Source organism: Mustela nivalis, assembly GCF_964662115.1.
Source record: "Mustela nivalis genome assembly, chromosome: 2".
In the NCBI taxonomy this organism is placed as follows: Eukaryota; Metazoa; Chordata; class Mammalia; order Carnivora; family Mustelidae; genus Mustela; species Mustela nivalis.
The window spans coordinates 73598235-73624355 of record NC_139021.1 but is presented as its reverse complement, the minus strand read 5'-3'; the positions used below and the strand labels follow the sequence as shown (position 1 = coordinate 73624355).

General features: G+C 41.6%; 2 protein-coding genes across 8 annotated transcripts in view; one reads left to right on the top strand and one right to left on the bottom strand.

Moving 5' to 3' along the window:
• The window catches only part of TRIM55 (tripartite motif containing 55), a 54460-nt gene extending 31674 nt beyond the window's left edge, over positions 1 to 22786 (top strand). Inside the window, exons 6-12 of one of the 6 annotated variants that reach the window (XM_082719129.1) lie at positions 90 to 323; positions 669 to 691; positions 795 to 919; positions 2412 to 2659; positions 3986 to 4238; positions 5691 to 5778; positions 21674 to 21800. In XM_082719129.1, the coding sequence (XP_082575255.1) occupies positions 90 to 323; positions 669 to 691; positions 795 to 919; positions 2412 to 2659; positions 3986 to 4238; positions 5691 to 5778; positions 21674 to 21779 (1077 nt within the window). In that variant the 3' untranslated portion in view covers positions 21780 to 21800. Of the gene's footprint in view, positions 1 to 89; positions 324 to 668; positions 692 to 794; positions 920 to 2411; positions 2660 to 3985; positions 4274 to 5690; positions 5779 to 20373; positions 20469 to 21673 lie in introns of all 6 variants that reach the window. The other 5 variants (XM_082719126.1, XM_082719125.1, XM_082719124.1 and 2 more) reach the window with 5 other exon arrangements.
• Positions 22787 to 23879: 1093 nt separating this feature from the next.
• CRH (corticotropin releasing hormone) overlaps positions 23880 to 26121 on the bottom strand; it is a 189697-nt gene continuing 187455 nt past the window's right edge. The window contains exons 8-10 of one of the 2 annotated variants that reach the window (XM_082719166.1): positions 25399 to 25702; positions 24062 to 24670; positions 23880 to 23949 (exon numbers count right to left, since the gene is read on the bottom strand). In XM_082719166.1, coding sequence (XP_082575292.1) covers positions 24066 to 24656 — 591 coding nt within the window. In that variant the 5' untranslated portion in view covers positions 24657 to 24670; positions 25399 to 25702 and the 3' untranslated portion in view covers positions 23880 to 23949; positions 24062 to 24065. Of the gene's footprint in view, positions 23950 to 24052; positions 24671 to 25398; positions 25703 to 26121 lie in introns of those variants that run through there. The other variant, XM_082719167.1, reaches the window with a different exon arrangement.

The following is a 26121-nucleotide window of genomic DNA, read 5'->3' as shown; positions in this document are numbered from 1 at the left end:
ATTTTCTTATCCTCCAAAACATTCCAGGTGATTTTGCCAAATAGACACTCTTTCAAACACCTTCTAACATGAGCTAACCCAACTAACAGGAATGCTGCAGAAAACAGAAACAGGAACTCTGTGAAAAGTTTGATTACCTGTATGGCATCCTGGAGGAGAGGAAAAATGAAATGACCCAAGTCATTACACGAACCCAAGAGGAGAAACTGGAACATGTCCGTGCTCTGATCAAAAAGTATTCTGATCATTTGGAAAATGTGTCAAAGTTGGTTGAATCAGGAATTCAGTTCATGGATGAGCCAGAAATGGCAGTGTTTCTGCAGGTAAGTCTCCTTTTGGTACCTAATAAAACTAATCAAGAAGGTGGGTGCTGGAGAAGTAGGTGTCATCATATTTTTGTTATTTTATGTATATCTCATTTTGAGTTATTTTACCAACTATAATATAAGCTCATTATGTGTTCATGTCTCCATCTGTTTAAACAACTTCATAAGCATATATTTAAGGGACCATGACATCACTTAAATATAAGAAGGTTCTGGTATAAAACAGCAGTTATTCACAGCATGTAGAAACTAAGCTCTGAGATTTTCAGAATCAGCAGAGGAAAGAATTAAGTCTTTGATGAAAAGAACTTAAGTAGGTCTGTCTTTTGTTTGCTTTCACAGAATGCCAAAACCCTGTTACAAAAGTAAGTAATTTTCATTTTATGGAAAAATGCATACTTTTCATTTTTACCCGAGGCTATCAAACATTAGACCGTGACAGAAAGTGGCAACTTGTCTTTGTTGCAGAATTTCTGAAGCATCGAAGGCATTTCAGATGGAGAAAATAGAACATGGTTATGAGAACATGAACCACTTCACAGTCAACCTCAATAGAGAAGAAAAAATCATCCGCGAAATTGATTTTTACAGAGGTTTGTTTTTCTTGTGACCATTTGGCCAAAGTTGCAGGTGTGTGAGAGCTGCAGCTGGGTTCAGCAGGAGAAAGAGGGGATTCAGGATCACCTCCAGAATGGATGTCGACAATTATACAAGGATCATAATCCAATGTGAAACTCTATTTCATTACAGATTCAATAGTTGGTTGACAGTGTTTAACTTTGCACAGCACACTGCCATTAGAATGCCATTTTTGGGCATTTGACTCTGAGCAGTCAAACACTTAATAATTGATGGTGATGATGATGTCTCAACAGCAACCCTACACGAGGCGTCAACCACAGTGCTGTGAAGTGTTACCGAGTGCAAGGTTAAGGATGAGATAAAAATAAAATGTAGAAGACATTTGGAGAGATATTGTAGCACATCCACTTAATCGGACTTTAGAGGGCAAGAATAGTAATGAGTCACAGAATAAGTTACACCTGGAAACAAAACTGGCTCTCTGTGACCAGATGTATTTCATGAGTTATAAATGCATCTCTACCATTTGGCCCAGAGACCGCCCTCTTGGAAGTTAGTCCCCCTGAAATAATTGAAAAAAGGAAAATAACCTTGGAACTGACCAAAGTTATTGATGGTCTTAATTCATCATGGTCATCTAGATGACAAGACACCTTGACTAGACCACTAATAACCAGGAATCTATATCAGTGTATACAGATGTAACTTTATTTATTTTTTTTAAAAGATTTTATTTATTTATTTGATAGATAGAGATCACAAGTAGGCAGAGAAGCAGGCAGAGAGAGAGGGGGGAAGCACACTCCCTGCTGAGGAGAAAGCCCGATGCAGGGCTCCATCCCAGGACCCTGGGATCATGACCTGAGCCGAAGGCAGAGGCTTTAACCCACTGAACCACCCAGGCCCCCCTAGATGTAACTTGAGAAGCAAGTCTTCAGGATGTATCTTTTTAAAAAAATTACTTAATATTGTTATCTCTTCTTAATATTTCCTGAGGGAATATTAAGATCAATGCATTAGAAAAAGAGTCATGGCTTTAACTGGGCATAAGTCAGCATTCACTGAACAGAGGAGGTAAGACATTAAAACAAGACAGGGTTTTATATGTTTTCTGAGAAAGGGAAGAGAGTTGTCTTTCCATGTAATCTGACACAGATAAACAAGTGAAAATCTCAGCGCCCTCCAGTAGCTTGCAGATGTGACAAAGTATGGTATAAATGTGGCCAGGCTCTGGGAGTGGGGGTCAGGTTCATAGTTCACAGTAGTAGTAAGGACTGCGCTTTGTACTGAGAAAAGGAACAAGGAGGAAGGAGATGGTTGGGTCCATCTTCACATTTCTCTTGTCCACATTTAACTAGAATGTGGCATATTTGGGCCATAGTCCAGCGTCTGATGGAGATTTCCCTAGCCCAACTTTAATCTGGGCTTTAAGTACTGGCCATTAATTGATTTCATAGCTGCAGTGGTAATTATAATGATTTTAAGAACACATTACCTTACCAGAAGATGAAGATGAAGAAGAAGAAGGAGAAGAAGAAGGAGAAGGAGCGGAAGGAGAAGGGGAAGAAGCAGAAGTGGAAGAGGTAGAAAATGCTCGAACGGAGTCATCAGGAGAAGAGGAAAGTCCAGAGAAAGCCTTGGAGCCCTCTCAGCTGGCCTCAGAGCTCCAGGCTGCCACAGGGGCACTTCCAGTTTTCTCCCCAGAGCCACCTCCAGCCCTGCCAGCCACTGCAGATGTCCCAGTGACACAGGTAACCATTCACTAATTCCCTCCACAGGACGCACAGGTGGGCCTCCTTGCTGATTGATTCTGCCTTAAGAAAAGAGTAGCTTTAGGTCAGACATTTGTATGTGAAAGACAAAAGAATTCAGAGCAGTCACAATGTCAGGGGGGAAAGTCCACTAAGTGATTCAACAGTTCGTTGTTATCATTGGTTGGTGAGACTGAGTTTAACTCAATTTTCCCACCAATAGCACCCTCAAATCTGAGGCAATCTTTGGAAATTTTGTGTGCAGAGGAGAGGGCTATGTGTGTAACATGTTAGTTCATAGAGAGCCAAAGTCATGAAGATTGGGTCTGCTCTGAAACCATTTGTGGGGTACAGGGTGAGAAATAAAATGACTACATCTTTAGAACTTTGAATTTTCTGTAGATAATAAAGGTGATAAATAGAGAAGTCATGCTAGTCTATCCCTGTCACATCTTTCAGTAAGTGGGCAAACAAATGACATCTGATTTTCTATATATCTGTCATTCCATGAGATTATATGTTAAAAGAACTGTTATAAAGATTTCCTAGGAGATAATTCATCCCAAATCCTGTATCTGATTGGCTGACCCTTCGTTTCTAAGATGTCACTGTCCAGTTTTCAAGCCTTTGTGCTGACTTCATGGCACCTTCAGCAGAGAGGTCTCGACTTACGGAGTTTGTGGGCAATGTAGATTCATCAAAAAGGTGTCCTGGTTTTGCACCTGCTTTCATAGTGGATTGAAAGTATCGATAGAAACAAAATGTTAGAGGGGAAACTCTGAATTAAAGAATTACATTCTATGTTCGGTCTCCATAGGAAACCAGGCTAAAAGATCATTTACAGTCCCTCGACTCTTGAAATTCTGGGTATACCAATTGCCCTGAGTTTGAAAGAGGTGTGGTAACTAAATGAGAGGTGGATTTGATCAATAAGATCAATTTGGGATTTTAGAAAAGAGGTTTGGTGAGCCCACCTGGAATGTCAAAATATTGATCGTGGCCAACAGATCGACCTTTCTCCTGTATCAGATATTTTATAAGCACCCTTCATTTCAGGCATCTTCTATCTGTCTCAGCCTACCATCTAGTGAAGGACAAGCACAGAAAACAAGAGTGGGCACGTGAAGGTGCCCAGACAGAGGAGCCCTGGCAGCTCTCCTTCCCTGAGCGCTCGCAGAGGGTGGGATCAAGTTGAACATGTGTTAAATCAGGCACTGCACAGACAGCTCACTGTTTTCAAACCCAAAGGGAACTAAAACCGACTGCTTTTTCTTCTTCTTCTTCTTCCTCTTTTTTTTACTTTTGAATGTATCTGCCCCAATTAAGGGGGAGGTTGTGCCCACTGGCTCTCAGCAGACCACAGAGTCTGAAACTCCAGTCCCTGCAGCAACGGACCCTGCGGATCCCTTGTTTTACCCTAGTTGGTACAAAGGCCAAACCCGGAAAGCCACCACCAACCCACCTTCCACCTCAGGGAGCGAAAGTCTGGGACACATAGGGCCTCCTGGTTCTGAGGATTCGAATGTGCAGAAGGCAGAAGTGGCAGAAGCTGCAGCCAGTGAGAGGGCAGCAGTGAGTGGTAAGGAAACTAGTTCACCTGCAGCTACTTCTCAGGTTAGTGTTGATGCTCTTGTGTTGGAATGCTCCCCCTTGCCACCTAGCGTCCTGCTGGGGTCACAGCAAGAAAGAAGGGCTTCCCAAGGGGCAGAAAGAAACCCTGGCTGTGGGGAGAATGCAGAAACAACTCATCCTCCAATTTGGGCTTGTTTGTTTGTTTGTTTGTTTAAGTCTGGCAAAACAAAAAGGAAAACAGATTGACTTAACTCTGTGAGGTGACCCCACACCTGGCTTCCCAGGGGAAGGGATCCAAGCACACCGGACCCTGACGCATGCAGTCGGAAGCTGCTTTGTCTGTGGTGCCTGGCTGCTGGCCCAGGTTTCCCTTTGCCAAGGCCACTTGCCCTTGCTCAGCCTTTTCTGTGTCCTCTCTGGGCTTCCAAAAACTAATCCTAAGCTTTTGTGTCATTCCCAGCAACCGTGAAGGAGCACGTTTGAACTGAGCTCTTAAGTCCGCTCTGGAAAATAACCTCTAATTGACTCATGGATTCTGGGAGTGTGCTGGCTATGGCTAGAAAAAGATAGTATTGGCTTGATTAAACCAGAGCTTCCTAAACATGAGCTGCTGGGAGCAGAAAAGCACAGGTTTTCCTACATTAGGCTTTTTTTAAGGGTTACTTAATACCTTTTGTTTTATTTTTTTCCTTTTTATAATGTACTTTGAAGGCCATGTGTTTTTCCTACAATGGGTTAGATGTTTGCATGGCTCAAAGACTCCCTAGAAGAAATATTCCATAATTTCTTCACAAGGAAGAATGCTCATGGTTGTTCCATCCTTATGAACATTCTTAAATGGTGTGCGGACATGAATGTTGCCCAGACATGGGATGTCAAATAAATACTCCCTGGTTCCATGCGCCGGGTCATCAGGTGATAATGACAACAAACAGCATTTTTCAAAAAATCAGAAAGTTACTTATTTCTTGACTGTATCTGCTCAAGTGAACCTTAATTTCATGAGGTAATAAAGGGAAATTATTTTTGGAAAACTGAAAAGTACCATGTTTTTGTGTCATATATTTGTTTTCACAAATGAAAAATGACAAAAATAAATGTTTGGTATAAGGAAACATTTTGAGGTAGTTTTTCGGTTAAAAATGGAATGTAGCTTTGCGCAGTGGCAGTATCGTAGCCAATGAGGTTTATCCGAGGCGCGATTATTGCTAATTGAAAAATGGAATGTAAAGTTTTCTAGAAAATTTATGGTAACTTTATTTCTAGAAAGTTAATTGGATTTCTTACATATTTAGTGGAAGTTGAGTCAGGAGGAGCTGTTTTCTGAAAACAGTGGTGCAAAACCCCATAATAGGAGAATGTAATAGGGCTCCAAACCAAAATGCAAAATCCATCTAAATGATGTTGAAAATATTATTTGTGATAATATCAGTGAAGCTTTCTTCTTGTTTTCTCACAGGAGTTAGTAATCTGCCTAGCACTTTTGGCTTTTCTTATACTTCACTACATCTGGCGTCAGATTCAGTGCTTGGTTTTAACTTTCATGGGTAGGAAATATTTTCTTTTCCCTTCACTAACGTCTCATGCAGTTTCTTCCATAATGTTCCTACTCTATAGGCTCAGAGATCAATTTCTCCCCGACTTTGAGGCTCAGCCATCGAAAAAGATTGAAATTCTAGATAATACTCATGGCTTTAAGCTCCCTACAATGCAATCACCTCAAGGTGCCTTCCTGAGGAGAATTGCTCCATTATCTAATCCTGCATGGAGGGGAATCCTGACTCAGAGGGCAATTATTCAGTAATCCACTAAGAATGGACCCTCCAGAATGGCCACGAGTGGAGGCCAGTTTCAAAAGTGTTGTGAGGATTCACTGCTCTTAAAGTACAGGGAGGATGAGTTTAGGAATATATACGGTTTCCATAGATTAAGAAGCTACATTTCATACACTTACACCAGAGGCACCCAGGATGGGGCTGGATGAGGCTTGCCAAAGATACTCAGGCAATCCTTGTACTGGTGGGCAGGTGGTCCGGGGGACTTCTCAGTCCTCTTTGAATCCTCAGAGTTTACGGTCTTTCCTGAGAGAGGAGATCTCTGACAGAAAGATACCCTGGGTGTAGCACCATCAGGGGGATCTCAGCCAGGTGAGATCTGAATGAATAAAAAGCAAGAAGATCAACATTCATCCACCAGACATAAAGAATGAGAACCAAAGAAAAGTCATAAAGCCAAAACCTTTCCTTTTCCTAGCCAAGTCTTTTCTTAATGACTGTTGTAAGATTTGCATGGGAACTGACATCTTACTCCTTTAACAGCCTTTGGGAGATTATCAGTTTAAAAATATTTAAAGATTCAAGCCTCATGTTCTTTTGAGTAAATGACCCTGTTGGACCTGAGGCCCAGCTCCTTGTGCCTGTAGCTCAGAATCAATTCAGGGTGACTGGTGCTGAAAGGCCTCAGCTATTTCTGGCTCATTGACTTTTTCCTGGGGTGACATTGACTCTTCTGGAAGCTCCCATCATAGTTCCTTTCTGCCTCATTAGCTATCTGTTCAGCAGTGATGGTAGGATCTCCATGGGTCCCTGTCATGTCTGAAACTATGGGTGACTAGGATCTGCCCCCGGTGTCTAATAGTGAGCCAGAAACCTGTGTACCCTAGAGTGTTCCTAGCATCCTTACAGTCTGCTTATTATTTGTGGTGAAGAGCAGTGGGTAGAAGCGTTGGCCATGGACTCAATGGGGCAAATGAGGGAGAGAGAAAACACCGTATTTTACGGGAATATCCTGAATCACTGTGGATCTGAATAATTGTCTGAAGAGTTCAGTTTATATTCTGAGAATTCAGGTTTGGGGTTTTGTTGCCATATATTCTTGTAATGCTTCTCTGAGGCTGCAGGGGGAAGAGTCATGCTTCTTGCCTGCCATCCACTGAGCCCATGTCATGTACCCTGACATTCACATGCCTGTCTGCTCAGATGAGGGTGAGACAGTTGGGAGTGCCCTGGAGTAGGGTGATTGGCATTCACCATTGCAAAGAATATGGACAGATCAATAGAGACCTCGCCTGAGTATCAGATTCCTGGCCCCTGAGGATTTTTGCAGGCCTGCTTCATTTTCACCACTTCAGAACCCGACTCACTAAATTAATATTTGTCCAATGCAAGGTTAGCTTATGGGAATTCCATGCTTTATTATTAGCCTTTCCGTGGACATGAGGATGTGACACAAAAGTTCTCCTCGATTCCCCCGTGGTCTTACCTCTCTTTACTATGTGTCAGGGAATAAGGTTGCCTGAGAATCTCAAGCATTTCAGGCTCACCAACTGATCCATAAACTCACGTCAGTCCCTTTCAGGCTTTTAAGAAGGCAAATGTTCTGTTTCCAAGTGCCTTCTTCGCATCCATTCACACAGTGAAACCCGCCCTTGCCTTTGCTGCCTGTGATTTCTGATACCATACAATCTCCACTTTTTCCTGTACTTTCTCTCTACACCCAATTGCACAGGCAGATTATATGTTAGAAACTGGTCATGGCAAAAACCACATATCAGCAGTCTCCACCAGTGGCCACCTGGGATTCAGAGGAACACTGTTGCCTCCCCCCCACACCACCCATTCTTGAAAAAAAAATTTCTCAGCAAGGTTTGGATTCATCCCTGTGGCAAAACTGAATCCCACAGAACAGAGACTCTTCTGCAGGAGGCACTTTGAATCCTGCAACATTCTATTCCACCCAGGAACCCCCGTGAAAGCCCCTGGACATGAACTGGTCTTTAGCTGCAAAATTGCCTTCTAAGTTTCCACCTTTCTAGGCCGTAACTGTTGTATGTTCAGTCAATGCAAAGAGAGTTTGGATGAAATAACATTTGATCCACCTTAGGTATTAAGGTTTACATTTATTTTGAAAAAGTGACATCACATCCTAGTCAATCTTAGAGGACAGGGCAGTAATAAGGTGGGAAAGAGGCGGGTCAGCTGCCCTTGGAAAACAGTCTCTGTGAGCCTCATCTCCTGGGCATGCCTTGTTGTGGCCATTTCCAAGTCCAGTCTGCTTCCCTCCTTTGCCCTTCCTCTTCTCATACAACTTACATGCAAATTACACCTGAGTGTTAAGACAAGGACCATTCCCACAACCTACACTCATGGACAACTGAGTATTTTATTGGGAATATATGTGGCAGTTAGATTTTTCCAAAGTGGGACCAGCAACAATGAAAGACCCTCCCTGTTTCCCTTTCTCCCTCCCTACAGAGGTTTAGTGGCCTTGTGTGGAAGGATTTGTCCAAAGTGTTTAAAGGAAGCTGTTCAGGGAACAGGGATTTCCAGAGAATTGTCTTCCTGTTGGGTGGATTAAGTTGGCTGCTGTTCTGGCTGATACTTGAGCTGGACCATGCTGGCTGCCTCAAGGTCAGAGGAACTCCCATTGCCCCCCCCCCCCGCCCCCACACACACCCCAATGAGAGTCAGTTGCTTTGGAAATAGGGACTTTGACATTGATCATTGACTATGATCTCTGCAAATTTCTGCCTCTATAAGAACTCCATCTCACATATTTCACCAGAGTATGAAGCTACAGTTATAAGAGAACCTAGAAGCTTTACCATATCATAGCCATTTGTTGAAGAATAGAATAGCTACTCTTCACATTCCATTCTTCAAGTCTGAATATAGACAAACAGGTTGGGTAGGCACTGGAAGGATCTATGAAATTAATAAAAAGGACTTAGTTCCTGTCCTCCCACTTCTCTGCACCAACTCTGGGCATTTATTTTCTTTGAGCCTCAGTTTTCTCACAGGGAAGATGAAGTAACTACAAAAAAAAAAAAAAAAGATTCATTGATTTACACAGTGGAGAGTGAAAAATGTAGTACTAAGCATTTTATAAATTGTTTCAGTATGTCATTGGGAGGGTTACAGACTCAGGCCCGAGTCTGTACACCAACGGACAATAGTAACAGTTTCTCAGTGAAATAGACAGCCCATCGCATTTCTCAAAATATATATCCTGCCTTGAAGCTCTTCCATAAATGTCCATTTCCCAAACTCTCCCAAATCTCTTCCATGGCACGTTTTCAGCTGAATGTTTACAGAGCTGCAATTACCCCTTTTGATGCCATAAACTCCATAAAATCTATTACGGCTCAACTCTAAAGACCACCTGAGGGCACTTAAAGACCTCACTGCCCAGTAGAGCAAATTCTTAGAATGTACGCGGTAGAGCTAATCACAGAATAGTAGATGAATGAAGAGAAGAGCAATATGTGGCTTAAAAATCTACCTAAGTGTTATAGTTCAATCAGTTTTGACAAATATGTAGCCTTCTATAGCTACTACACAATTAAGATGTAGAATATTTCCATCAGTCTACAAAGTGCTCTCATGTGCCTTTGCAGTTCAGTTAATCCCTTCCCTGCATCCCCGTGGGCACAGTGTCAATCTTCTTTATGTGTTAGCCATTCTAATGGATGTGTATTTTATGTCATTTAATTTGCATTTCCCCCAATGACTACTGATGTTTAGCATGTTTTCATGTGCTTCTGAACCATTTTGATATTTTCTTTGATGGAGTATCTGTTCACAATTGCCCTATTTCTTTGGGCTGTTTATCTTATTGGAGAGTTGTAAAAGTTCTTTATGTTATTTTGGATAAAACTCCCTTATCAAACATGTTTTGCAAATATTTTCTCCTAGTATGTGGCTTGCCTTTTCATGTCCTTAAGTATATTTTGAAAAGCAACCATTTTTAGTTTTGATGAAGTTCAATTTGTCATTTTTTTTCCTTTATGCTTTGTGGTTTTTGTGTCTCAAGAAATCTTTGCTTACCTCAGAAAATTACAAGGATTTTATCTCATTTTCTTCTAGGATTTTTATAGTTTCAACTCTTAAATTAGATCTAAGATCATTTTAAGTTAATTTTTGTATTGTGAGAAAAGGATCAAGGATTTTTTTTTTTTGTCTGCTTATTTTCCATATAGGTATTTGTTCCAACACTATTTGTTCCAACACCTTCCCCCAGTGAATTACCTTGATGACTTTGTAGAAATTCCAATGACCATATGTGTTCAGGTCTATTTGTAGATTCTCTACCTTGAACCATTAATCTGTATGTTTGTCTCTCTACCAATACCGGCACTGTCTTGATTATTATAGCTTTATGGAATTCTCTAAATCAGGTAACGTAAGTCTTCTAATTTATTGGTTTTATTTGGCTTTATTGGTTTTCCCTCTCTCTTTTTTTCCCAAGTTTTCTATTTCATTCATCTCTGTTCCTTATTATTTTCATCCTTATGCTTACTTTGGGTTTAATTTTCACTTCTCTTTCTAGATTCTTAGGGTGAAAATTTGAATTATTGATTTGAAATCTTTCTTATTTTCTAATATAAGCATTAATGCTATAAATTTTCTTCTACTTACTGCTTTAACTGCATCCCACAAGATTTGGTATGTTGTATTTTCACTTTCATAAATGAAATTATGAAATTAAGAATATTTTCTAATTTACCTTGAGATTTGTTCTTTGACCTATGAGTTATTTAGATGAGTAGTGTTTATTTTCGACATAGTTGGAGATATTCCAGATATCCTTCTGTTTGATTTCTGGTTTGATTCTGTTGTGGAGAGAAAATACTCTTTATATATTCTCAGTCCTTTTAAATTTAAGATATGTTTTATAGCCCAGAATATGATCAACCTTGGTGGATTTTCCATGTGCACTTGAAAACATTGTATTTTCTGTTGTTGAGTGAGTGTTCTATAAATGTCAACTAGGTCAGTTAATTGATAGTGTTTTTCTTTTTTTTTTAAGAATTTTTAAAAAATTTATTCATTTGACAGAGAGAAAGAGATCACAAGTAGGCAGAGAGGCAGGCAGAGAGAGAGGGGGAAGCAGGCTCCCCACTGAGCAGAGAGCCCGATTTGGGGCTTGATCCCAGGACCCTGAGATCATAGCCTGAGCCGAAAGCAGAGGCTTAACCCACTGAGCCACCCAGGCGCCCTAATTGATAATGTTTTTCAAGTCTATGATATCCTTACTGATTTTCTGTTGACTTGTGTTATCAATTGCTGAGAGAAGAAGTTTGAGATCTCTGATTATAACTGTTGGTTTGTGTATTTATCCTCACAATTCTATTACTTTTACCTCATGCATTTGAAACTCTGTTTAGGTGCATTTATATTTAGCATTGTTCCATTGTCTTGAAGAATTTATCCCAAGATAAGTGTTAAGCAAAACAAAATTGTTTTCTATCTCTCTTTTTTGTGTGCATCTGCCTGCTTTAATGGGTATGAGGGTCCTCATACACATATACTATCTTTTAAAGTAACTTAGCAAAGTTAGAAGGCAGGTGGGGAGAGGCTAGGGGAGAATGATGCTGACAATCCTTAAGGTGTAGCAAGTGTCTGGCAATAGGCCTCATAGCCCCAATCCAACAATCCCATCTCCCCTTCTGCCCCTAGCAATGTACAGGGCCAAGCATTTCAGGAACTGAAATAGCCGACATATCTAATGCTTTTAAGTGACTAGGCTGAACTTTATGATTCAATGACTGGTTGTCACTGGGCTGTGGTGCCCTATTTTTAGTTCTGATGTAATTAGCTGTATAAGCAAATGTCTCTGTATATTTTCATGATACACTTAGGCCCTAATTCACTCCTTGTATTATCTAAACCAGTTTTCACATTATTGACAGAGGCTACCCTATCATGGGCCAGAGACTTCCAGCACCAAGCTGCCTTCTTGGCTAAGAAGATCTGAGATTCCCAACCCAAGTATTGACAGGCAGAAGTGCATGGTCCTTTCAACTGTCTCAAGTGTTTCCAAATTCTTCCTATCTAGCATATCATGAGTTCAGACACAGAACCTAGGAACCACATTGGTCCCCTACACCTTTGAGCTCTTTACTTTAAAATAGCAAAAGGAAGTCAATGCCAGTGGGCAAGTGACACCAAGGAAAATCAGTCCATACCATCTTAGTCCCCAGTCCAGGCACTATAAATATTACCTTGTGAGATTACAAAGGTGCTCCCAGAGGAAAAAAAAAAAAAAAAACAACATTTCATGAGAGACAGAGAGAGATAATGGTGGAGGGGAAAGGAGGGAGAAAAAAGAAAGAGGAAGAAAGGAAGGCAGGAAGGAAGGAAGGAAGGAAGCCTATGGTTTAACAAGTAGGGGCTCGCAGAGTCTTTTCCCTTCTTGAAGGGTTTATCTCCTAGGTTCTCAGAAACCAATATATGTGTCCTCAGATCTGAGACCTTATCAAATTTCTCATCATTCCAAGATTTGGTCTCCTAGAAGATATTCATATCTTCCTAAACCAAGATGAACATTAGGCCAAAGTTCCAAGAAAAAGCACCATGTGGAATCCTGGGTCTCCACAGCTGTCGCATGCAAAAAGATAAAATCATTTTCATGCAAATGATCTTTAAGACCAAACCATTGATTCTGATTTCCAGGGCAAATATTAATTCTAGTTGCCACCTGAAGACAGAGGTGAGAGATGTTGGTCGCTAGAGGGCTGGAAAACTGCTTTTCCAAGTGAATTTAATCTCCCAAGGTATTACAGAACATTTTAAAAAATTAAGCAGGAGACCAAGAACATGATTTCCCATGAGTGTGACTACAGGCCCCATGTTCTTTGAAATGATCTATTTAATTTTCCAAAACAAACTGAAATGAATGAAAATTTAACTATGTTCTCTAAATTTAATTGAGGGATTCAGGGTGTCAAATTATTTTCAGACAGAAATCCCTACTGAGAGCAACTGGCTTGTGGGTTTTTTTTTTTTTTTTAACAAATTAGGAGATTCAAGCTTACAAAATGCTGATATGCCAGCACCCTGCCTGTGCTGGAATTTAAGCTTGTTAAAAATAGAGAGAAAATTGATCAGGGCTCAGGACTGGCCTATATTTACTGCATAACACCATCCAGGACTTAATAACTCTAGCAGTTATAAGAAGTTATGATAATAAAATGCAGTCCATTTTACATAGAAAAAAACTATAGGAGAGAGTAAGATTTTTCTTAAGGAAGTTTTAATGAGACCATTACATTAACATTATTAATGCTTTTTCATTTGTATTCTTCAATTGCAATTATTTTTCCGGCTTTTTTTTTTTTTTTTTTTCCTGTTGGGAAAGTGACTTCCTAATTACTGTCAAGTTGGGGGATTTTCTAAAAGGACAAAAAATGTCTATACTAAAATTGTAGGCTCTATTTCTCAGGATCAAATAGCATCCTTGGTAAAGGTTATTTTAACAGGAAGCTAAAATGGATGTATCCATTTGAAAGAGGGAAATACATGTTGTGTGTAAGCAGTATAATGAACTCATTTCCCCTGGCAACCTGTGCCTACAGCCCTACAATTCCGTGAAAACATTAATGCAGCCTCCAGGGAAAGCTCTCTGGGGGAGTTCTTACAGCTAGTTGAATTTTGCTTCCAGTGTCTTAAAACTGTTTATTATTCTAATTTAACCCAAGACCCTTGCTAGTATTGCACATACTGGGGATTTCTTTTCTCCCACTGCCATCCACAAAGAATTAATCCACCACCACGTTGATGCATCTGAAAAACCGATGCTGCGTGACAGGGCTGTCACTACTGTGTGTCCCTTGCTTTGTCATTTACAAAGTCTTTCACAGACGTTCTCTCGTTCAAAGTTCAAAACAACCCTGTCCAGGAGGAATCGTTAGACTTGCACATTTTACAGGAGACGGGAGCTTAGAGCCCAGTGATCCCTTGCCCCGCCCCACCTTGCCCCTCCCCACCATGCCCCGCCCCACATTGCCCCGCCCCACCATGCCCCACCCCACCTTGCCCCGCCCCGGAGTGTGAGCTGTTAGCGTGCAATATACCCTCCACCAAGCTCGCGTGTAGGAAAAGTGAGTGAATCCCCACTTTACATGGGTTGACGACTAAGCCAAAATAGGGGCTCCCCTGCTTTGAGTCCCAGCTCTTGATGCACTGGCACGGACTCACGGGGCAGAGAGGTCGTTTTTAGGCCTCGCTGCTCGCAGGCGTGTGGCTGACCGTTGCAATGGCGGTGTACCCTCGTTCTTAGTTACACCCCAACACTGCTGACCAACCTGCCTCTCTCAATCTGACTTCCAGCGCTGGAATTGGCCCTTCCCGTGAGTCTCACACGCTCAACAGCAGCTGCTTTTCTCTTTGGATTTGTGGTCACTCTTAATCTCTCTCAGCACTCTCATTAGCGTTACTTTGAGCAAGGTCCTAGCCTCCTCGAGCCTGAGGCTGATGGTAATACCATCAGCCTCCCAAGACTCTAGAAGAGGACCTGTTTGGCCTAGTTGCCTAACACAAGGCGGAGAAGCTCCCGTCTGGAAGGAATTAATGATCAAATGAGCAGTTCTTTGTAATTCAGTACTTCTTTCAGGGTGGGTGAGAACACAGACTCTACAGTTGAACACACAATCATCAGGTCCACATCAGAGAAGGCTGGTTTTTGTTTGTCAGGTTGTGATACCAACGTTTTAGCTTCTTCCTGCTCCCCACCCCGACCCCAACAATGCCTAAATACCATGTTTAAAACAAAACAGTACACACCATAAATCTTACTCTGGGTTAAGAAAAAGTGGTAAATTTAGTTTTTTCTTGTTTCATAGGTCTGAGGAAATCACTCTGGTTTCTGGCCTTCCCTTAACAAGGAGCAAAGCTCCCAAATCAAACCCCTTCACCCACTTCTTTTTCTTTTTAAAAAAGATTTGTTTTACAGAGTGAGAAAGAGAGAAGGAGTGTGGTGGGGAAGGACAGAGGGAGAGAGAAAGAGACTTTCCAGCAGACAGCCCCCTACGTGCAGGGTCCAAAGACACCCACAGGGCTGGATTCCCGGGCCCCAACATCATGACCTGAGCTGAAATCGAGTTGGAACCTTAACCAGCTGAGCCACCCAGGCTCGCCCATCACCCATTCCTTTACTTAGTGTGTACAGCTGCAAATCCTCCCAAGAAAAAATGCTTTTGGTGGGTGTTTTCCTTCTATAGCTCTTTTGGAGTGTACCTATTTTCTTCTTCCTGTAGCATTCACAGAGAGTGTGCTATATTTACACACCTCTGTGCTTCCTAATGCATCTCAGTTGCTCCACCACCAAGCGGAAACATCTGTATTCCTGTGAAAGAAATACCCACGGTAGAAGACCTGCCCAGCAGAATTTCCAGGGCTTAGACCCTCGGCTGTGAATTACAGACCACATCCTAGTTATACCTCAGAAACCAATGCGTGGTTCAGGTTCTTGGACGTATTCTCTTTTCCAGTCTGGAATCCATAATGCTTAAGCTGTCCAAGGACCTACAGTTCAGGAATGCTAAGCAAGGAGCAGGCCAGTGCTTGAGTTTAGTCTTTCTGACTAAACATTCTAGGCATGACCTCAGCAATTCTACTCATACCTGTTCCCAGCCTCTGACCTTGATTCTCTGACCCAGCCTAGCAGGTTCAGAGTAAAAACAGGGTGGTTGCCTACTCAGCAGCCTCAAGTCTAGCCTTATCCCTTCTATCCACATTGCTTTAAGGCAAATGGATTTCATTATAGATGGGTAAGGGTCCTTTTGAATTGGCCAAGGAGGACTGGCATTTAACAGGTGGGAATAACCAGATCCTTCTTTCAGGTTGAATTTGTGATTGGCATACACAGCAGCAGAGAGGTGATGGAAGCCCAAGGGTTGGGGCTTGGACACAAATTTTCTCACTGACCCCAACATCCCTTCAATGGTCTGACACAGTGGCTCCCATGTTCACCATAGTTGTCCCTCAGAATAAGACATGGACATTCCCATGCTATGTGGCAGGGGTGTACATTAAGCCATCAGCATCCATTAATGTCTCAGTTGTCATTCAGTTGATCAGATACCTTACTATCACCTGGACAAGGTGAGGAAATGGAACACAGGCAGGTAAATAACAGACCAGGATCATCAGTGGTAGAAAGAATGATCATTTGGGGAAAAGCAGATGCAGGCGCCTCCTGGAGTCTCTGGGCAGCCTTGAAGGAGCCTGAGGGCACTGGTTACTGATCAGAGAGCCCAGCTTTTCACTTGGGCCAACTAAAAAAAATATTTTCCCTCTTAAATGTGACTTGTGTGAGAGTGACTATCAGGAACGCATCTGTGTGGTTTGGGTCCAGTGGTTCATGTGGTATAGGATGTATTTCGGTAAAGGGGCTGCTGCTGTTGCCTCCATGCTAGGCTAAGAGTATTTCACTAAACTGCACCAGTTAGATCCCCTCTGCTAAGTGCCCAGGGACAGACACATCTGGCTTCAGTTGAGCACTGAAGGCAGTTTCATGCTTTGTCAAGAATCTTGCTACAAGAAGCATGCTGGCTTAAAAAAAGGAAAAAAATCACGTTTAGCATGAAAATCAAGCCAAAGAGAGGCACCTGGGAGTCACAGTGGGTTAGGGCTCAGGTTATGATCCTGGGGTCCTGGGATTAAGCCCCTCATGGGGCTCTCTGCTCAGTAGGGAGCCTGCTTCTCCTTCTTCCTCTGCCTATGGCTCTGCCTACTTGTGTTGTCAAATAAATAAAATTTTCAAAAAAAAAAAAAATCAAGCCAAAGACTCCATTGAGCATTTCATGCTCTTTTCATTGACGCTTTCCTACTAAAAACTAGCCTTCGCTTAAGAGCAACAGGTTTGTGTGTCTTTAGAGACCACAAAGGTAACATTAATGCAAAAGCAAGCCAGGTAAAAGAAAAATGTTAATAAAAGCATAAATACAAGATTTAATTTGCCTTCCTCTTTAATCTGAGCATAGCAACTATATAAGCACAAAAAAAAGGGGGGGCCACTGAAACCAGCCTTGCAGCAAAGGAGGCAAAAGGGAGTAGTGAGCATGATGGAAATCAGGAGAGAGAGAGAGAGAGAGAGAGAGAGAGCATACCCAATCCAAGGGGACAGAGAGTGGGGGTTCTCCATGCAGGTGCTGGACTGCTGTATTTCTGCTTTGACAAGAGAACCCACATATCCAGATTTTAATTCGAAGTCTCCTATTTATTTTCTTAATTTCTAATTGTGGTAAAACCCACATAACATAAAAATTACCATCTTAACCATTTCTGAGCATACAGTTCAGTAGTCTTAGTATATTCACATTGTTGCACAACCAATCTCCAGAATTTTTAATCTGGCAAAACTGAAACTCTGTATCCATTAAAAAACAACTCCCCATTCTACCCCTTCCCCCAATCCCTGGCAACCTCCATCCTACTTTGTGTTTCTATGAGTCTGACTACTCTAGATTCTTCTTGTATTCTGTAAGTGGAATCACAGAATATTTGTCATTTTGTGACCGGTTTATTTCACTTAGCATAATGTCCTCAAGGTTCATCCATGTTGTAGCATGTGTCAGAATTTTCTTCCTTTATGAAGCTGAATAATATCCTATTATATGTATATGCTACATTTTAGTTATCCAGTCCATCCATTGATGAACACTTGGGTTGCTTCCACTCTTGGCTGTGAACATAGTGCTCCTGTGAACATAGGTGTGCATATGAGTCTCTGCTTTCAACTCTTTTGGAGATATGCCCAAAGGTGGACTTGCTGGCTTATGTGGTAATTCTATGTTTAATTTTTTGAGGCAGTGCCCCACTGTTTTCCATACCAGCTGCACCATTTTACAATCCTACCAACAGCGCACAAGGGCTTCTCTTTCTCCACATCCTTGCACCTGATTTTTTAATGTTGCAACTAATTCAAGTTTGTATCAAGATACCACTCAAGCCACACAGTTCAGACCAAGTGAACACAGTCCATAACCTGGAACGGTCCTGTGCACAGAGACAGATGTCCACAGGCTTCTGGAAGAATGCATGCTCCTTGATCCCCATCAATAAGCAATGATTCTAGATGACCTCACTTGATAAGGATGATGCCAACACATTATGAAGCTTTGGGTGGAAAAACCTCTCATCGCCCTACTCTTTGATGGAGTAAGAACCTTGTATCATAATCTGACATTAATTTTTTTCTTCTCAAAAAAAAATTGATAGTAACAGGGAAAAAATCCAAGTAAAGTATTTTATTTCTGCGTGGATCTGATTCATGAATACCTGGCATTCCTGGTCAAGTTCATCTAAGAAGATAGCCTTCCTCCTAAGCAAATGTATATCACTCCCCTCTACGGTCTTTTGTGGATCTTGACTGAACTGTATCTCGCAGTTGAAACAGGGAAAAGGCTGCCCCCCTAATCCATTTCCTGCTTTTATTTTATGCCTAAAATTCATTTCTCAAATAATCTGAAGCCCCATAGTGATACAGCAGAGTGGTAGGTGATGGTTGTAAGTTTGGTTACTGGAGAAAAATGTGTAAAGTTTAGTGTAATAAGGGACTAATAATCCTTTCTTCATCTTTTTATACATCTCAAAGTAGATTGAAATTCAGGACAAACACAAAAGCAGGTAGGGAATTTCAGTGCTTGTCATGTTCTATCCTTTGTTCAGCTCCATGGAACACCTGTATTCCCAAGAAATAGCATTTCCTGTGATAGAGGAGCATTTGGAAAACTACCTAAAGGAATACATATATACAATTCTATTTGAGGACAGCTATAGGAAAAAGGTCTGCTTATGATTTAGTGGGCTGTATTCATATAGAGATGAGGTTTCTAAATCTTTAACTCATTCTTCCTTTAGGAAAGAGCCATATATAAAGTTGGGCTACTTGGAGTTACACTGGATAGATCATAGATAATCATGATTACAGTATGCCACAGGAATTAAATCCTATAATAACCAATTCTGACAAGATGATTGCAAATATAATCATTTTTCCTCACGGGGGGGGGGGGGGAGGGGTCACTGCTCTTGTATATAGTTCCTCATTAGCTGTCCCCAGGTGATTCTGCATGGTAGGGGAGCCTCTTCACTAACATAAGAAAGGAAAGAAAGGAGGAGGAGAAGGAAGGGGTGAAGAGGGAAGGAGGAAATGCACATTTTAAAAACACTTAATGTAAGTGAGGCATGTGCCAAGTGCTTTAGATGTATTTATTTATTCAGTACTTACAACAGCCTTGTGAGATAGGGTCTCATCTCTTTTTACAAAAAGAAAAACCTTAGTTTTTTAAGTCAGAGGTTAACTGACTTATCCAAGTCATACAGCTTAGTAAGTGGCTAGTCTAGGATTCTATGCCAGGCTCAACGTCTTGGCATAAAACATCTTTGCTGAGATGGTTGGTGGGTCCCCAGTTTTACATAAACAAGACCAAGAAGATGGTGTATCCACCTGAAAATACTCAGGATAAATCTCTGCTCTTGGCAACCACTCAGACACTGGCTTTTCTTCTCTGAAAGACAGCATCTGTCCATATCATTTAGAAGGAAATCTAATAGCTGCACGAAAACACAAGGAATGTTAAAGGAGCAACCTAAACTACTTGATAGCAAGTTTTGAAAGCTGTCAAGGTCCTAACAGCTAGAACTTTTTCAATGGAAGACAGATTTTCTTCTCAAGTACAGAAAAGCACAAAAATATATACAAATCCCAAAGGCAGTATCAAATGGTTTGTTAGCCACCAGCAGTTTTGCAAAGATTATATCCCTCTACAGAAAATACCTTACGCTACTAGTTTTGCCCTTTACATAGTTCAGAACAGCTGTCATGGAAGATTCCTCTAGATTAGGGTCTGCTTTCAAGAAAAAGAGGCTACAAAATGCACACTCGTGGTCTGTATTTTTAGGCAGAATTCAGTATTCACTTCTATAAAATTGTGGTTAGAAAAAGGTCTTCCACAGCTCACTGATATGCCCAGATCACTTGGATTGGGGGTTTATTTGGTGGTTTTTTATTTTGTTTTATTTTGGTTTCTTTTTTTTTTTTTTTTTGTTATTTGTTTGTTTTGTTTTGTTTAGGATTAGTTAGAGTAAGGTGACTACAGTGGGGAAGAAAATAGTTTGATGTCCATAAAAGGGCACAGGGTTCTGTCAGGTTGTTTTTTCCACATCAACTTCAAGGACACAGAGGTATCTAACCCATTACCAAATAGAATCTAATAGCATAATAGTAGCCTTTAAAAAAAAAAAAAAGCCCAATTTCACTTGATGTCTCAACTGTTCCTTCATGGAAAACTACTTGCTTTGATTTTATTCTACTGTAACTGAGTATGATTTCATGGCCTTTCTAAACTTTCTATTAAGGAACAACATGGCAGGTGGAAGGAAAATCCCCGAACCATAAAGACTTGGGACAATTTTACTGAACTTGAAACATTACCCTAAAACACATATTTACGGTAAAATCTGGGAAGGTGCAGGAAAAGCACTCATTTTCACTCTAAACTATTTTAAGTGGCAACAACACAGCGTACTTACCAAAATTCTGCTTTGTCATGTCAGCTTTCTATCGTCCATTCATGCAGCAGCTTCACAAAATCACCCCGGGCTTCTGCATTGAATGCATGTGCCTACCTCATTGCTTTGAAATCAGTGCCATTCTAATCCCGCAGGATAATTTTACCAGTGAAGTCATCAGAATTTGTTAGGCCATCTTCCGTAGCTCTAGGAAGAGCTGTGTTTGTCAAAGTACCTTTAAATGTAAGGAGTCTGAGTATACACATCAAATTGCATTTCAGCAAGACTCCTGTATGATTGTCTCCCATTTCATCATTATTTTTTCAACTCAAAACAATAAAAATTAATTTCACTTACGAGATTAGATTGGTCAATTACTTCAAAATCACAATGGTATCTGTCTGGTATCTATAAAGGATAGATACCTTTTATGGAGCTATCTATATAAAAAATAGATATCTCTTTAGAAATTTTGATGTCATTAGATGTTATTGCCTAGAGAAAAAAAAAGTCCTTTCATTCACGATTTGTTCAAAACTAAGCTTGCCGCTTTGCAAAAAATATACTATTTACATATAAATATATAATATACAGCACTGTATAAGTTTAAAGTGTAAGTGATTTGACTTAACATATATTATGAAATGATGACCACAGTAAGTTTAGTTAACATCCACCAACTCATATAGATGCCAAAAAGAAAAAAGTGTGTTTTTTTCCCTTGTGATGAAAACACTTAGGATCTCCTTAACAACTTTCAAATATGTCAGACAGCGGTGTTAACTATAGTCATCATGTTGTACACTGAGGACTTTTCTAAACACAAGTTCCTATTAGTTCAATGCCACTTTTGGCTTAGTAAATCATATATATGTGAACTTAAAAAAAAAATAGTCTGGACCCTTTCCCAAGAACTTCCCTCCACTGCATGCATTACTGCTGCCCCTTTTGGGATCATGAGTGTGAATTATTTTCATGGCTCTTGGCCGTAGCCAAGACAGCCTGAGCTTGCTTTCCATCCCTAATAATAATTATGTTCTATATAATAATTATTATTATTATCCTTTCTCCCAAGTAGAAAAGTGACTGGACCAACCCAAAAGGACTAGGCTCTTCTTCCTCTGATCCAGATTTTCTTCTGTTGCAGATTGGATTTGAGGACCCTCCCCTCCAGGTACAGGCCGCAGCTTCAGGGAGTGGGAACGGAGCTGATTCTGAGCCAGCCCGTCATGTCTTCTCCTTTTCCTGGTTGAACTCCCTGAGTGAATGATGTTCATTCCAACTGCTGCCCTTTGTCTGCCTGGCTGAGATGCACACCAGCAGCAGGGAACCTAGGTGAAATTAATATGATGCAGGTGATGAAAGGGACCTCTGAACAGGATTTCTGCAAAAAAAAGAAGAAACCCTTTAATTCCAGATTACTTTCTAGAGGGAAAACAATTTTGAGAAAACAGTTGCTGAAAGTATTGGAAAAAAGAAACTTGACCTTATGCAAATCTTTTATTGTGTGGGAAACATTATGAAGAGTATGTAGGTGTGATACTTGTGTGTGTCTGTAACAAGTGGAAAGTGTAAAAAAAAGTGTGCACTACACTATTGTCTCTAATAGGCACTGGCTTTTGTTATAATATAGTAGCTCTCTCTTTCTCCTTCTTTAACATTGCAGTTGGTCAGTGAAATTCAGTGTTAATTCAGAAGTGACTGATTTATCAATATATGGACAATAGGTAAATCATTGACCAAAGATATGAAACATTTTACAAAGGTTTCCTCTTTTCCATAACAGATGTCACTGAGGTATATCCAGAAATGTTCCTTAGCTCTGGTGACACTTCTTAGTCCAGAAGGCTGAAGGCCCAAGACATTTCTGGTGAATTTTTCTCAACTTAGTTAGATGTACAGATATCAAGCACTTGAATTAAAAAAGAATTTCCAACAGGAATTGTCTATTTTCTTATGTATCTACTGAGGCACAAACCTGGTGAACCATAGAATAACTGTGTGTATTTAAATATCTATACACACACAATACATATTTAAAATACATATATATATACTTAAATCCTGATTTATTTGTCCCACCATAATGCCTCTTTCAAAAGTATTACTTTATTCTGTATGAACTCTTAAATAAATGTTGTTTTTAACAACTTAGTCTTATAATGACTTATTCAGTGTTTCATGTGATCTTATTAATATGTTAGTCAAGTGTCTTCAAAGGGTCCCAAGGGAAGAAGCATCTTCATACATCCAAATTAATTTCGGAGTATTATACATTCAACTGAATTTTTTTTAAAGTTATAACTCAACTACCAAAGATAAATGCACTGTAGAACTAATTGGATGTGCCTGTTCCATTTTCAAAATGCACAGTTTATATTCTTAAGAATTACAGTGATGGGGATTGGTATAGAGATAAATGAGAAGAGCATTTGTGAAGTTATTAAAGTCAAAATATTTTTTATATAAAACATTTTCCCAAGTGCCATTTTATAGCAATTAAATTCATTGCTTTAAGTAGAGAAGCTTTCAAGTTTCTCCTATTAAAAGTGGGCACTGAAATAGCGTAGAAAAAGTATATCTTTGGTACCAAATAGTAGCTTGATAAAGTGAGTCTTTCTCATAACAAAAACAAAAAACAAGCAGTGTTGGCCCTATAGTTTGGAGGAATGCCTTGCAAACCTCTCTCCTCTTTGCCTTTCCTCTTTCCCTGTCCTCTACAATTATTTAACATTTTATAGTTAATCAGGGTTAATTATTATTTCCATTATGAATTGATCTCCTATTCATAGAATTATCAAGTCTTAAAGTTGGAAGAAACTTCCCAAATTATTTTAACTTAACCTCAGAGGTGTAATCTGACGTACAGAGAGGCAATTGCAGTATCTGTGTAAGCCACTGGTGTATGTTTGCATTTTTAGTAGGAAATTAATGCAAGGAGTTTTGCTTTCTCTTGTGCTGAAGTCAGGGTGAAGAAAGCCAGTAGCTGAGAGCTTTACTCCTACGAACATGGAAAAGGAAAAATAAAGTCACCATTATCTTTGCAGCTTTTATTAAAAATATAAATATTCAACATTCTCTTACACAACCAAATGGACCAAGGATTGAAAAGATGTTTTATTACCGAAACGTTTACAAGGAAAGGTTGATTCAAAGAGCTTACAGATTTTGTTTCACCCACCCATGAGAATGACATTCTCTTTGGCTCAGACCACAACAAAATAAATTGGGTGACTTCTGTCTGCTTCAAAACATTTCCTTCTGGGACTATACTTTCTAAACACCATTAAAGACACCTGGAAATGGAAACTCAGAGTAGACAATACAAATAACATTTTGTTGCTGTTACTGCACGTGAATACACTTTGTGCATGCTAATTAAGTAGTATAGGCTCTCTCGCTGTATATCGGCTAGGCTTCAAGCTATAAAAAAATAAACAAATGGTATTAGAGCAATGCGATGATACAGGATACTTTATTAATTTTTTTGTGTGTGTGTGTGTGCTAAATGCTGCATCTTTTTGGCCAAACGCACCGTTTTATTTCCCAATAATCTCCATCAGTTTCCTGTTGCTGTGAGCTTGCTGCGCTAACTGCTCAGCCCTGGCCATTTCCAAGACTTCTCGTAAGAGGTGGAAGGTGAGATCCAGCGAGATGGGAGGTTCCTCGGATCGCCTCTCCCTCTCCGGTGTCTCCTGGCGGCTGCCGAAGGCGTTCTCGTCTCTACGCTCGGCGGGACCTGCGGGGCTGTCGAGCGGGCGCCGGGGCAGGGGCAGCTGCTGCAGCAAAGCGCGGAAAAAGTTGGCAGCCGCCTCGTCCGGCGAAAGGCGGCTGCCGCTGCCGCCAGCGACAGGTGAAGAGGCGGGCAAGAGGGGAGCAGCGGGGCTCTTGTTGAGGTTACCCAGGCGGAGGAAATATTCCTCCCCCATGCGGAGCAGGACCGGCCGAGCCTGCGGCTGTTGGGGCTGCTGGGGTTGCTGCGGCAGCTGGAAGAAATCCAGGGGCTGGGGGTGCTGCGGGGCCTGCCGGGCGCCCGGGATGGGCCCCCGGCTGAGGAGGGCCCTGCATGGCGGGCAGGGCAGGAGAGCCACCAGCAAGACGCCCGCGGACAAGAGCAGCGGCAGCCGCATGGTAGGGGCGCTCGCTGCGGCGCAGAGGTGGGCGGAGAGAGGAATGAGAGAAGAGAGAAAGAAAGAGTTGGTCAGAGTTTAGCTCAAATGGGAGGTGCGCTGGGGGTCTTTCTACCGGATACACACAGACAAGCCTCGGGGGTTCAGGCAGGCACTGTCCGCGGTGCTGAAGCTCTCGAACTAGGACTTCTAGAGTTGGAGTGAGCTGGGGCGGGGGGTGGTTTCAGGAAAGGGGATGCCTACAGGGCTCAGCACTAAAGCTCAGCCCCTCGTCGGGCTGGAGTGACCCTTCTTCCGAGACCCTCGAAGGGTCTCTGAGCCCCCTTTCTAATGATCCCCAAAACCGATTCCCCGAACTCTAGAGAAGATCTACAAATTTTAGATCTCACCCCCCGCCCCGCCCTCTCCGGATCTTTCAGCGTTGTCCTCCAAATTGAGAACTGCTGCCTCCTCCTCCTTTTTCTCCATCCCAGCCCTTGCGTCCTTCTCTCGGGGGTCGAGATCGATGGCGGGCACTCGTCTACAAGGCCAGCGAGGAGTAATTGGTAGCAGCCGTCTAAGTTTGCTTTTGACACATCCCGGCTACTACCGGAATCTTGAAGCACAGTCATCAAACACACACACGCACACACACTCACACTCACACACATACTCTCAAAGGGACACCCGGCTCCGCCGCGCACACCATGGCAGTTTAGGCAATGCAAAGTTGGAGGCGCGTTTCCGTCTAAGCGCTCCCTACCTTCTGAGGTGCTTCTGCAGGTGAGTGGGGCGCTGCCGCCTCTCTGCAGAGGAACGTCTGCGGGGCTTTTTCAGGGGTTTTCTTCCCTTCGCCTTTCTGTCCTCACTCTCTTTTTCTTCCCCTCTTATCTTTCTCTTCAGTCTCTCAACAGACTTGGGCTCTGAGTTTCTCCACAACAGAGCCTGGAGGGGGATTTTATAGCGTCGACCCTCTTCAGAAACCACGCAGCATTTGCCTAATAAGCTGACGCTCTCTTGACAGCTCGATTGCGTGCTGCCTCTGCTCCTGCATAAATCATAGGGCCCTGCCAGAGAACGAGGGGCAGAGTTTTGCTATCTCAACACTGAATCTCACATCCAATTATATCAACAGATATTTATCGCCTCCTTGGTGACGTCAATGAGCCCTAAAATGGAAGGGCTTCTTATGACTTGTCCATTGACAAAAATTCTTGAATGAGATTTCCCAAGTGTGAAAACATACTGATCTCTTACTATGAAAGGTCGAATTCGGGGTCAGAAGGACATCGAATGAGAGGGGAGGGGAAAAAGAAAGTGTGAGGGACAGGAGGTCTATCAATGCACAGTCCTATGGAGAAAGCAGCAACCAGTTCTAAGGGTTGGATCTGGATCCTCCTCTTTCCTCTCCCTCCTAACTTCTCTGACCAGTTGTCTCTGGCAACACCTCTGTATCTGAAAATAATCCTTTGCTAGAGACAGGTGT